Source organism: Aquarana catesbeiana, linkage group LG05 (assembly GCF_042186555.1).
Source record: "Aquarana catesbeiana isolate 2022-GZ linkage group LG05, ASM4218655v1, whole genome shotgun sequence".
In the NCBI taxonomy this organism is placed as follows: domain Eukaryota; kingdom Metazoa; phylum Chordata; class Amphibia; order Anura; family Ranidae; genus Aquarana; species Aquarana catesbeiana.
Window position 1 is genome coordinate 494,238,167 of NC_133328.1, and position 14,399 is coordinate 494,252,565.

The 14,399-nt window shown below is 39.1% G+C and overlaps 1 protein-coding gene across 1 annotated transcript in view; it reads left to right on the forward strand.

Annotated features, from left to right (window-relative positions):
- The window catches only part of LOC141146061 (meprin A subunit beta-like), a 72,157-nt gene that overhangs the window by 26,029 nt on the left and 31,729 nt on the right, over positions 1–14,399 (forward strand). Inside the window, exons 7-9 of the mRNA XM_073632824.1 lie at positions 1,461–1,578; positions 5,018–5,196; positions 10,686–10,904. Of these exons, the coding sequence (XP_073488925.1) occupies positions 1,461–1,578; positions 5,018–5,196; positions 10,686–10,904 (516 nt within the window). The remainder of the gene's footprint in view (positions 1–1,460; positions 1,579–5,017; positions 5,197–10,685; positions 10,905–14,399) is intronic.

Consider the following 14,399-nt stretch of genomic DNA (forward strand, 5'->3'; position numbering starts at 1 on the left):
TCTAAAAGGTGCAGTACTGGTAGGTGGGTAGGGGGTGGAATCAAGGGACGGTGGTCAGAGATGAGTAGGGGGCAGAGAGAAGGGGTGACTCAGACGGGGGGAGTTCCTGCACCTATTCTACGAGAAAAAAATCCCTGGATATATGTTTATGTATATTTGTGTAAATTGGTTTTTCCTTAGGAGATTCAAAGAGTTACTTAAAACAGAAATTCAAATTAATATTTAAAGCTTTTAATAATATATCATATAATATCATTTGACTCCCTTTAATCCCAGCATAACCATTTTTCTTGTCTATTTTTTCCTTAAAACAAACCTGTCATCTGTAGATCCATTCTATATATTTATATACTGTATATTTATAGTTTTTTCCTGTAAATAATAAGTTAGTGCTTCCCTTTTCTGCTTCAGAAACTAGTACTTTGTGCCCCTTACATCACTGGTACTAGTGATGGGCACCCTCACTGACCAATAGGGTGACTCAAGGAAAACTGTTTATAACTTCAGCAGCCAATAAACCTTGTTCTTCTAATACTTTTGACATATTGGTTAAATTAAAGATAACCTCTGCTTTTTTCATTGTATGCAGTTTTAATGGACTGTATGTTTAACAGACTTATGCCATGTAGACAAGCTCAAATGTTCGATGTGAGCTTGTTGTCGGAAATTCCGACTGTGTGTATGCTCCATCGGCCATTTGCTGTCGGAATTTCCAACAACAAATGTTTGAGAGCTGGTTCTCAAATTTTCCGACAACAAAACTTATACACAATTCCAATGCACAAAAGTCCACGCATGCTCGGAATCAAGCAGAAGAGCCGCACTGGCTATTGAACTTCATTTTTCTCGGCACGTCATACGTGTTGTACGTCACCGCGTTCTTGGCAATCGGAATTTCCGACAACAAGGCCTAAGGACTCCCCATCCTATCTGAAAACACTGGGTGCCTTTATGGTCAATTACCAGTGTTGAGTTTGAAAGGAGTAAGTAACATGACTGTTACCAGATATGTCAGGGGACCGAGGGTAAGTATAAGCAGCTGTGTAGAGACTAACATTAAAGTGAACCTGTTACTTCTTCCTTGCATTGACAAAGCAAACGTTGTTTTAGGAGTAATTCTGCTGGTTTAAATGTACCTGTATTTAAACAAATATCTTAGACATAAATGTTATTTTTCAGACATAACATAAGGAATGGAAAAATCATTCTAATTTGAATAGATAGCTTAATATAAAAATAGTAAGATATTATATAAAGTCACTAAGACATAGGAAGAAACAAGTCCCATCAATTTTATATTGCTCAGTTTTGATGCAATAATATTACTGTATTAGTCCATCAGTAAGTTCTTAATCTGTGCATAATCTTTTAGACTAGTAATTCTAAACATGGTTACATCATTTTTATTATATTATCTAACAGCAAAGAAAAAAATCTTTTCTTATTTTCTTTTATTGCAGACATCAATACCAAAGCACTTGTCTTAGAAGCTTTTGAACGTTACCGACTCAAATCTTGCATAGACTTCAAACCTTGGGAGGGGGAACCAAATTACATCTCAGTATTCAAGGAAAGTGGGTATGAAAACTTTAATTGTGCCCCTTACTTCATTTGAAATAAGTGTCTTGTCTATAATTTTCAAATCCTGGGGGGGGATTACGTTATATCATATATACGTTATAACATATAACTTATTCTTAATCGTGGTTTCAGGATTTGTGCAATTTTTCCTTACCGTGTACACTAAAGCCGACAAGTAATGTACAACTTGCCAATATTTTATATTACAGGGCTAAAAATTTCAAGTCCTGAGCTACTAGCCAGGCCTGAATAGTTACTCGCCACCAGTTGCCCCACCCATCCCCTACCTTGCCTGCCTCTAATCCCACCCCTAAACACGCCCCCATTCATTATTTCATAAAATGACAATGTTAAATGTTTTATGCAGAATTAGGATAAAAATAAATAAATATTAACAACAACTTTATCAGTGCCCATCAGTGCAGCCTCATCAGTGCCCATCAATGCAGCCTATCAGTGCCCATCAGTGCAGCATATCAGTGCCCATCAGTGCAGCATATTAGTGCAGCTTATCAGTGCCGCCTTATCAGTGCAGCCCCATTAGTGCAGCCTTATCAGTGCACTTCAATGCAGCCTTTTAGTACCCATCAGTTCAGCCTCATCAGTGCTCATAAATGCAGCCTCATCAGTGCCCATCAGTGCAGCCTTATCAGTGCCCATCAGTGCAGCCTTATCAGTGCCCATCAATGTAGCCTATCAGTGCCCATCAATGCAGCCTTATCAGTGCCCATCAATGCAGCCTTATCAGTGCCCATCAATGCAGCCTTATCAGTGCCCATCAGTGCAGCCTCATCAGTGCTCATCAATGCAGCCTGTCAGTGCCTATCAGTGCCCATCAGTGCAGCATCATCAGTGCCCATCAATGCAGCCTATCAGTGCCCTCCATCACTGCAGCCTAATCAATGCTCATCAATGCAGCCTCATCATGCCCATCAGTGCAGCCTCATTAATGCAGCACAGGGATCACAGGGAGGAGAGCAAGCCGGATCACACAGAGAGAGGATCTCCTGCTGTGACACACCTTGGATCTATAACGCGGGCCGCTGTCAAACAAAGTCCCGTCTCCTGGACCGGCTCCTATGATAGACATCACACTACTTCAATTTCCTGGCATTGGACCAGTGTGCTGTCTATCATAGGCGACAGTCCGGGAGGCAGGACTTTGACGGCGGTCGGCGTTTTAGGTCCAAGCTATGTTACAGGAGTTCCCCTCTCTGTGTGATCCAGCCGTGTTATAATACATCCAAATTCATGTAAACTGTGCATCTGTCCCCACCATATACAGGGCCTTTAAAAAAAAATTATTTTGTTTTTACATAGATCAAATAAATGCAGTTTTCTTATATCAAGCATTTTCTTTGAATCATTATAATTATTTGTTATTATTCAAGAAAAGTAAAAGATAATGAGTATAGCTCAGACCAATCAGAAATAAAGTAAATTCTCAAAAACATTGGACATATCTCCACAAATTTAGGACAGCATTCCAAAGGGTGTGGATCTGTAAATAGGATTGAAATCGCTCACGCACAACTGATGTAGGTCTGCATGTAATTAATGATCCAACCAAATGATTTGCTTTCTCTCAGAAAGTAGACTTAAATGCACACTTCTTTCTATAAGCAAAGCAAACAGATACTCAGACCTATTAGATTTATGCGGCAGACAACAGCTTTAAAAAAAATGTATGTATAACAAAGATTCTTGATAATTAGGTTTTGTGGGAGGAAAGAAGGCATTGGGATTGATTTACTAATACTGGAGAGTGCAACATTTGGTGCAGCTGTACATTGTAACCAATCAGCTTCTAACTTCAGCTTGTTCAAATAAACGTTGACAAAAAAAAACAGAAAGCAGATTGGTTTCTAATCTATGCACAGCTGCACCAGATATTGCACTCTCCAGTAAATTAACTCCATTGTCTGCATACATCTGCTAGTTTTCACCAAAAATTAAAAAGTGAAGATATGCTATGTTATAGTAGGGATTATTTAGAAGTGTTAATTTTGCCTGAAAAATCGACTTTTCCTGAAAATAGTAATACAGTATCTCACAAAAGTGAGTACACCCCTCACATTTTAGTAAATATTTTATTATATCTTTTCATGTTACAACACTGAAGAAATGACACTTTGCTACAATGTAAAGTAGTGAGTGTACAGCTTGTATAACAGTGTAAATTTGCTGTCCCCACAAAATAACTCAACACACAGCCATTAATGTCTAAACCGCTGGCAACACAAGTGAGTACACCTCTAAGTGAAAATGTTAGTGTTACAAGGTCTCAGGTGTGAATGGGGAGCAGGTGTGTTAAATTTGGTGTTATCGCTCTCACTCTCTCATACTGGTCACTGGAAGTTCAACATGGCACCTCATGGCAAAGAACTCTGAGGATCTGAAAAAAAGAATTGTTAATCTACATAAAGAGGGCCTAGAACAGAACAGACCTCGCCATGGTCGACCAAAGAAGTTGAGTGTGCGTGCTCAGCGTCATATCCAGAGGTTGTCTTTGGGAAATAGATGTATGAGTGCTGCCAGCATTGCTGCAGAGGTTGAAGGGTGAGGGGTCAGGCTGTCAGTGCTCAGACCATATGCCGCACACTGCATCAAATTGGTCTGCGTGGCTGTCATCCAGGAGGAAGCCTCTTCTAAAGATGATGCACAAGAAAGCCTGCAAACAGTTTGCTGAAGAAAAGCAGACTAAGGACATGGATTACCGCTCCCGGTTACAGGGAGCTGTGATCAGGGACAGTGTCATTAGGCAGAACGGGGAGATGCTTGTTTACATTAGCATCTCCCCGTTCTTCCTCACCGTGAGACGATCGTGGGTAAACCCGCAGACATCGGGTCCGTGGGACCCGCGATCATGGTCACAGAGCTCCCGGCGGGCGAGCGCGCTCGCAAACCGCCTCTTAAAGGGCAACGTACAGGGACGTTAATCTGCCTGTACGTGCCCTTCTGCCGCAGTATATCTGCGTGAGGCGGTCAGGAAGTGGTTAAAGCGACACATTGCTGTATCACAAAAAATGGCCTGATCATTAAGGGGGAAAATCTTTCGGGGCTGAAGTGGTTAAAAAAAGCATGTTTGAAGCAAGTGGAAACAAGGCCTTAGGGTGCCTAGGCACTTCTGTGTATACAGCTTCATAGCCTTATATCTGCCATGTGAAATTGAAGCCACTGTGCCTCTGAATGCCAGTCTCAGAAGATTTCAAGTGAGATCTGATCCTCTGTATGCCTTTTTTTTTGGGCAGAGCTTCCCAAGTTCATTTAATCTTTAGGGTCATACTGAGGCTAGTCAGTATACTCAGAAAAAAGGGGGCAGCACAAGACAATGGGACAATGTTTATATATATCATATTCATACCTTTGCATTTTTTCAGAATGTATTACTACAGTATTGAGTAAAAAAATACCCATTCCTTTTCCTGTTATATAGATGTTGGTCCTATATTGGGAATTTACGTAGAGGAAAGCAGCAACTTTCACTTGGTCAAAACTGTGACAGAATAGCTACAATTCAGCATGAGTTTCTCCATTCTCTGGGGTTTTGGCATGAACAATCACGGGCTGACCGAGATGACTACGTCATAATTATGTGGGACAGAATCCAGAGTGGTAAGAGCTGTTATTTACAGTACATCTCTAACACAAGGTGAAGAACTGCTCTGACACCCTGCTCTTGTCTTTTTCTAAAGACTGGTTGTAGCACCTCACTGCAGGTTTTGCAGGAATTCAACAGTATGTTAATTCTGATCAGCCAGGGAAAGAGAAAGAACTGGACTTGAGGTTTGAAGGAAACTATTTTTTTTTTACTAAAGGTCTTACATCCCCTTGTTTAGACCAGGGGTCCCTACACAAAGTAGTCAGTCTTTGATTTACTAGAAACTGATCATGAGACTTGAGATAAATGATTCCTGAACTTTCCTTGTGTCTCTGTATCTACCTGGGTAATTCCTCCCTTCACTCTGCACCTGTACCTTAATATATATAGGTAATAACCAGGTGCCCAGACAGTTACTTAACTCATACACCTGCTGCCAAACTAATTAGATTTAGGGCTCATTAACACCTGTCTGATCTGATGTGTTTCATGCATTAAATATCATGCAGTGTTAACTTGCATTATGTCTTGAGAAAAGAAGAAATTTGGGGGGACACTAGTGAAACTTATACCTGTCGTGTTACCAACTGAAAAAGGAATTATACAATAACATACACAATATAAGCTAGTGAAACCTCTTAAATCATATAAAACATTGAAGTGCAAAGTGTGAACCAATGTGAATAGAATAAACGTCCTTTGAACAGTTCATTAAATCTTCAATGATGTGTCTTCAATGAGACATACTGTGGAAAACCATCACCAACTTGTAATGTTTCCAGACAAGCACACACCCGATGTGCTCAGTAGGATGTCCTACTCACCAGAGGGCCATGAACACTTAAGCTAAAAAGTAGGTCGAATTGCGCTTAAGTGGTTAGGTCTTAGAACTTGCTTTGTTGGTCTTATGAATAGGTCAGAAGATTTTTCCTCCTATCCTCCTTTCCACCATGGTAACCCATTGAAAATAAAAGAAGGGCAGAAGGTAGATACCTGATACTCATGGGTTATATAATGGATACAGCAATCACGGTGATTTCCTACTACGCTCCTAACAAACAACCTACACCATTCCTCTCACATATATTACAAGTGATTAATACACACAAAATAGGAACAGTGATAATGTGCGGGGATTCGAACCAGGTCCTCCTCCCATTTCTAGATAAATCACCTTTTACACCATCCAAAATAACCTCTAGATTACCTTTTTCTCAACTTCTTTCCAAATACAATCTGGTAGATTCATGGAGAGAAAGTAACCCAATGAAAAAGAAATTCACTTATTTCTCGCACCCTCATCAAACCTTCACCAGAATAGATCATATTTTTCTAACAATAGGAATGATACCAGAAATTATTGCATCAGATATAGTTCCGATTCCGTGGTCTGACCATAATGCAGTATACACTACTATAGCCTCAGCCATACCAAAAGCGCATGACCCAACGTGGTACTTACCGGACATAATGCTCAAACACCCACTACATCAGATGGCCATTGAACAAGCTTTAAAGGAATACATATCAATTAATAATACAACAGACATCTCCCCAATAACACTGTGGGAAGCTCATAAGCCTGTCTTGCGTGGTACAATACAAAGACAAATGGCACTATTTAAACGGGAACGCAAAAATCTAGCAAAAAAACTAGAACTCAATTTTAATGCAGCCTACATATCATTTCAAGATAATCCATCCCAGAGTACAAAATCTCATCTGGAAAAATCTAGATTGGAATACGATCTATTTCTCACTGAGTCAGTTGATAAATCCCTCAAACGCTCCAAACACAATTTCTACATGAATACAAACAAACCAGGTACATATTTGGCTCGGGCATTAAATTCAACTAACAAATCTTTCAAACCAATACGTTTGAAATTATCAAAAAATGTTTACACTTGTAATCCAGTTAAAATAGTCCATAAATTTCACTCACATCTCGCAACTTTATACAAGACAAACAATGAATTTAATCCTACAGAGGCTGAATCCTTCTTCTCAAAAATAACCTTACCTGAGTTATCTCAGAATGAAAAAAGCAGTTTGGATGAGCCTATAACTATAGATGAAGTTGCTAACGCCATAAAAGACCTAAAACTTAACAAAAGACCAGGCCCAGACGGCTACTCAGCTTTATACTATAAAACATTCTCAGAAATACTCTCTCCCATTCTCACTGAAACTTTTAACAAACTTCTAGATGGACATTCTTTTCGGCAAGAAACACTAATGGCAATTGTTTGTATGATCCCAAAACCCCTTTCTGATGATACTTCCTGTGTGAATTATCGGCCTATCTCTCTGTTAAACCTCGATATTAAATTATTAGCAAAAATAATAGCAAAATGCCTCAATAGCATTATAGGAAAATTAATACATAGAGATCAAGTAGGCTTCATGCCAAATAGACAGGCAGGCGATAATATACGCAGGGCAGTGTTATTGGCACATATTGCTAAAAAACGGAAAATCCCTTTATGTTTTCTATCTCTCGATATTAAGAGGGCATTTGACACAGTATCCTGGCAATATATGCAATATTCATTACAAAAATGGGGTTTTGGACCCCACTTTTTAACATGGATCAAAGCATTATATAATAAACCCAAAGCCTACATAAAATATGCTGGATACAAATCTGAAGCCTTTAATATCGAAAGAGGTACCCGACAGGGTTGCCCATTATCTCCCTTATTATTTGCCCTTATACTCGAACCCATGGCCCAATACATCAGAACAAACCAAACTATAACTGGCATTGAAGTAGGAGGTATTACACACAAATTATGTATATTTGCAGACGATATATTACTTTTTCTATCATCACCACAGGTCTCTGGTCCTAACTTAATACCAGCTCTTGATGGATTTGCAGCCCTATCTGGCCTTATGATTAATCCTAAGAAATGCCTAGTGCTTAATATTTCACTCACAAACATGGAATTGATCCCGGCTAGGGCTGCACTCCCATTCACATGGGCAGTAAAATCAATCCCATATCTTGGAATTCATCTAACAGCATCTCATTCTGACTTATTCTCAACCAATTATCCTCCTGTATTAAGACAGATCACAAATCTAATAAAACAATGGTCGCAACTTCCTTTATCCTGGATAGGGAAGATTAATGCAATCAAAATGACTATCCTACCCAAATTGCTTTATCTATTCAGAGTCCTCCCTATTCCAATTCCTTCCTATTTTTGAGAATAGTACAAAAAAGAGCAACTTCGTTTATATGGGGCTCTTCTAAACCACGTATACCTATACACACACTACATCTTCCCAAAAATAAAGGAGGCCTGGGATACCCTAATTTTACTAACTACTACAGAGCAGCACATTTGGCCAGTCTGTCCAAATACCATGCAAAACAGGAAATCCCATTATGGGTATTTATAGAGGCTTCAGAAAATGACCCTCTATTAATATCAAATTTATTATGGCTTGATCCTAAAGACCGCTTTAAAATTCATAATCCCATAACTAAACACTTCTTATCTCTCTGCGATAAACTAAAAACCAAATATCAGTTACAATCTCCACACAATCCTCTCCTTTCTTTTATCAGAAATCCGGCCTTTTATCCGGCATGGATCTACCCAAATTCTTTTAAAGCTTGGACAACATCAGGCATTCAGACACTAAATGACTTCATAGCATCTAAATCATTCCTTTCATTCCCATCGCTTAGAGAAAAATATGATCTACCAAACTCTGAGATATTTAGATATCTCCAAATCAAAAATTTCTATACACCATTCCTAAAGGGGGATACACCATTATCCCAATTATCCATTTTTGAATCAATCTGTACAAAAGATCCATTTGCTAAAGGTACAATTTCATCACTTTATAATCAATTATATGGAGTAGCAAATCTTAATAGACCCTCTTACGTTCAGAGGTGGGAGGAGGACCTGGGACGAACTTTAGAAGACACGGACTGGTCTAACATATGGCTCACATCTAAGTCATCTTCACCCAACATCTTAGCACTGGAGACAAATTATAAAGTCCTAACTCGCTGGTACCTTGTACCCGCTAGAGTGGCAAAATATTCACCTAATACCCCAGCTCTTTGTTTTCGAGGATGCCCAGAAATAGGTACATATTTACACATATGGTGGACGTGCCCAGTAATCCAAACCTTCTGGAAGGAAGTCTTCGTGATTGCATCTAAAATATTTAAAAAAATAATACAACCAGATCCATATTTAACTTTACTTAATCTAAAACCGGAATGGTTAACACTCTCTCAATTCAAACTTATGATCCAACTAATAACGGCTGCAAAACAAACAGTGGCCAAGGCATGGAAATCTCCTACATTGGTGCTAGCAGAAACAATTCACAGAATGAATAATACAATGTCCCATGCTAAGATGGTAACCATCAATCAAAATCAAATTCCAAAATTTGAAAAACTTTGGCATCCTTGGATAAAACAACAGTTCCTGTCAAACTTCAATGACTCTGTCCTGTTGCCATGGTAACAGATTAAATGACTTACAGAGACACCCATTCTAAGGCTTCAAAGAGAACTAAAAAGAATAATAAACTGACGAGCGGGACAACCTTGTGGACCATACCTCTACCTTTCAACCCTTTTTCTTCTTTCTCTTTCCTTTTCTCCACCTTATGATTAAAGCTCATTTTCAGAATTTATTTGACCTATATACACTCTACTTGTAAACAATATGTATAGTAGGTATAAATCATTTAAATACCTACAAAAGTAACTAAGGAAATGATATATATCTTTAATTTAGGTTTACGTGAACCCAATGTTTAATATTTGAAATTTCATGATATTTACCTATATAAACCCTACTGTAAAACAATGAGCTTACTTTATAGATCCTTTTAAACTTACTTTATGTATCTTTATAACATTGTATACTCAATAAACTTCTTTTGACAAGGAAAATAAAAGAAGGGGGGGAACCAATAGTGTAATGCTGTTTTATTTAAAAATACTTAAAAAACAATGCAAATGCTTGCTTTCATGTGTAGGTGCCTTGTCCCGGCACTAAGGATAGCCCGCATGAATGCTGGAGGGAACTGCCGCCACTCGGCTCACGCTCGAGTGTCAACGCCTGTTCCACTCCCGTGTAAACACAAAACCGGAAGCCAGGGACCCGGAAGTGACATGACTGGAAGAGCGCCTCGATGTATGCTTCGTTTTACAACGTCATCAAGAAGCATCCCGGTCACTAGGTGGAAGATGCTAAATACCATGGGAGTGAAAGATGGGGACAATTTTTCTGATGATGACTGCCTAAGATGGGAATTCTCTGTCTCTGTGAAGGGAAATCTCCATAGTGGAAAAGGGACAGCAAAAAGTAAACAAAAGCTTTCACTTTTATACAAAAAGAAAAAAACCTTACATACACTTTAAGTTCCTTTTTTTAATGAATGGCTTGCAAAATCTTTCAGTGACAGATGATTATGAGTTGGTTTTTGAAACATTACAATGTCCTTTCTTTCACAGGAACACAAGGCAATTTCAATACATATAATGATACAAGGTCCAACTCTCTAAATGTCCCATATGACTACACATCAGTTATGCATTACAGTAAGACAGCCTTTCAAATTGGCAGTGAACCCACTATTGTAACGCGGATAGAATCCTTCAGTGATGTCATTGGACAAAGAATGGATTTCAGTGACTACGATCTTGAAAAGCTTAATCGTTTGTATAACTGTTGTAAGTATCTTAAGATATATTTTTATTTTATCATTTTCAAATCCTGCAGAACTGCTATAACTGACCTCATTGGTGATTGTTAAGTAAAATACTTGTGTTTACCTCAACTGATAAGAAAAATTGATAGAAAAAGAAATTAGTTTACCCCTAGAGTCCCCAGGCCTTTATCTTCCTAGACCTCCTTGACTCCCAGAGTGTTTTCTTTTTCAGCAATGACTCACTCAACGTTTCACACAATATACTGTATATTTGTAGTCTATCCTAATGTAAGTGTGACATTTAAAGATTTACTAAACCCAGGACCCTGGAAAATATCTGCTCTCCCACAGTACACAGAGCATGCAAATGCAATTATTTTAGTAAATATAAACTGCTAAACACCTTTCTTATCAGCAGTATATAGCAGTCTTGTGATCTATATCAGTGTCCAGTGAAGCACTGGTTAAAGCTTGTAGGAGGAGTTTTTTGACCGCCCTATGAGACTGCAAGACCCCTGATGCTCTTTCTGGACAGTGCTGATTGGCCCTGTGCTAATCACATGCATCCTTCCAAGACAAAAAAAAACCTCTCTAGCTATACACACCAAACTGAACATGTGCACCCTGACTGCATAGACTCTGTGTTATCAGGAAATTATTAGTAGTCAGTGGAAGGTGGGGAGGATCAGAGAAGCCAGGATCAAACAGCTTTTACGCAATGTGCAGGATTAGCCCCTTAGGTTCCACAGTGAGTATAACAAGCATTTTTTACTGCATATACAGACTGATTTTACTGTTGTGGGTTTAGTAACACTTTAAGTAATGTAGTAGAGTAGGGAAGCTCAAAGCTAATGTATGCGTTTTACTATAGGAGAGATTTATTACCAATTTGATGCTACATTGCAATGCATGTTAGTGGGGAAAAAAACCATTTGAGTAAAGTTGAAGAGGGCAAAAATAATATGACTTCTTCACAGCTGTGCACATTTGAATAACATTGCATTCACTTATGTGAGCATTTGATGTGAACGCTGTAAATACTGTTTAAACACTGTATGTCACCCAGATCATCCAACATCATTTTTGCAATCTAAGGGATATTTTTTATTATGTATTAAAAACATGTATACAATATATACATATACCTGTAGATGCAGTGTATATATAGCTATATCTATATATCTATATTTATATACAGTGGGGATGGAAAGTATTCAGACCCCCTAAAATGTTTCACTCTTTGTTATATTGCAGCCATTTGCTAAAATCATTTAACTTCATTTTTTTTCCTCATTAATGTACACACAGCACCCCATATTGACAGAAAAACACAGAATTGTTGACATTTTTGCAGATTTATTAAAAAAAAAAAAAAAACTGGAATATCACATGGTCCTAAGTATTCAGACCCTTTGCTCAGTATTTAGTAGAAGCACCCTTTTAATCTAATACAGCCATGAGTCTTTTTGGGAAAGATGCAACAAGTTTTTCACACCTGGATTTGGGGATCCTCTGCCATTCCTCCTTGCAGATCCACTCCAGTTCTGTCAGGTTGGATGGTAAACGTTGGTGGACAGTCATTTTTAGGTCTCTCCAGAGATGCTCAATTGGGTTTAAGTCAGGGCTCTGGCTGGGCCATTGAAGAACAGTCACGGAGTTGTTGTGAAGCCACTCCTTCATTATTTTAGCTGTGTGCTTAGGGTCATTGTCTTGTTGGAAGGTAAACCTTCGGCCCAGTCTGAGGTCCTAAGCACTCTGGAGAAGGTTTTTGTCCAGGATACCCTGGACTTGGCCGCATTCATCTTAACCTCGATTGCAACCAGTCGTCCTGTCCCTGCAGCTGAAAAACACCCCCACAGCATGATGCTGCCACCACCATGCTTCACTGTTGGGACTGTATTGGACAGGTGATGAGCAGTGCCTGGTTTTCTTCACACATACCGCTTCGAATTAAGGCCAAAAAGTTCTATCTTGTTCTCATCAGACCAGAGAATCTTATTCCTCACCATCTTGGAGTCCTTCAGGTGTTTTTTAGCAAACTCCATTCGACTTTCATGTGTCTTACACTGAGGAGAGGCTTCCGTCGGGCCACTCTGCCATAAAGCCTCGACTGGTGGAGGGATGCATTGATGGCTGACTTTGTACAACTTTCTCCCATCTCCCAATTGCATCTCTGGAGCTCAGCCACAGTGATCTTTGGGTTCTTCTTTACCTCTCTCACCAAGGCTCTTCTCCCCCGATAGCTCAGTTTGGCCGGACAGCCAGCTCTAGAAAGGGTTCCAAACGTCTTCCATTTAAGGATTATGGAGGCCACTGTGCTCTTAGGAACATTAAGTGCAGCAGAAATTTTTTTTGTAACCTTGGCCAGATCTGTGCCTTGCCACAATTCTGTCTCTGAGCTCTTCAGGCAGTTCCTTTGACCTCATGATTCTCATTTGCTCTGACATGCACTGTGAACTGTAAGGTCTTATATAGACAGGTGTGTGGCTTTCCTAATCACGTCCAATCAGTATAATCAAACACAACTGGACTCAAATGAAGATGTAGAACCAAGAAATTGACAGCACCTGAGTTAAATATATGAGTGTCACAGCAAAGGGTCTGAATACTTAGGACCATGTGATATTTCAGTTTTTCTTTTTTAATAAATCTGCAAAAATGTCAACAATTCTGTGTTTTTCTATCAATATGGGGTGCTGTGAGTACATTAATGAGGAAAAAATGAACTTAAATGATTTTAGCAAATGGCTGCAATATAACAAAGAGTGACAAATATAAGGGGGTCTGAATACTTTCTGTCCCCACTGTAGATATATAGATATATATGTATTTTTATACTTTATCTTTATATTTTTTCGCAAATGTTATATTTATTTATTTTTCTTTTTTTCTTCACGGGGGGGGGCCTGAATTTAGTCAGTGGAGACCAAATCCAGACCCTCATGTAGCTGTTCAGCAGCAGATCACTTCTAATAGTAATCTATTTTTGGCTGCAACAAGTCAGCAATAGATCACTAAAACAGTGATCTACTGCTGCAAAAAAATGGTTCTGGACAGAGCTGTAACATCTCTATTCTGTCCTCTGTGCACAGAGGAAGTACCATGATGTCACAACACAGCATTCAACATCCTATGTAGCAGTCTGTAGAAGCATTGGAAGCCCAGGAGCTAATCTTTTCAGCTGCTGGTCTTAGTACTGGACCCTGCCTGTCACTAACAGCTGGTGGTTCCAGTGCAAGTGCCAGCAGGAAGCATGAAGAGCCACTGTCCCAGCACTGTTTGAAAATGGTGGCTGGCACTCAACAGTTAAATACTGTATATGTACAGTTTTTTTGTTTGTTTTTTTACCTGCCAAAGGATTTGTATTATTGTCCAGCCAGTCTTGATATTTACACAACTCTGCCACACAACATTAGTCTGGGGGAAGGGACCTGATTTTTCTCTGTTGCAGATTTACTTCTGCTTTCAGGTCCCCTCCCTACCCCCTACCCGTGACTGGACAATGAAAGTAGAAGCA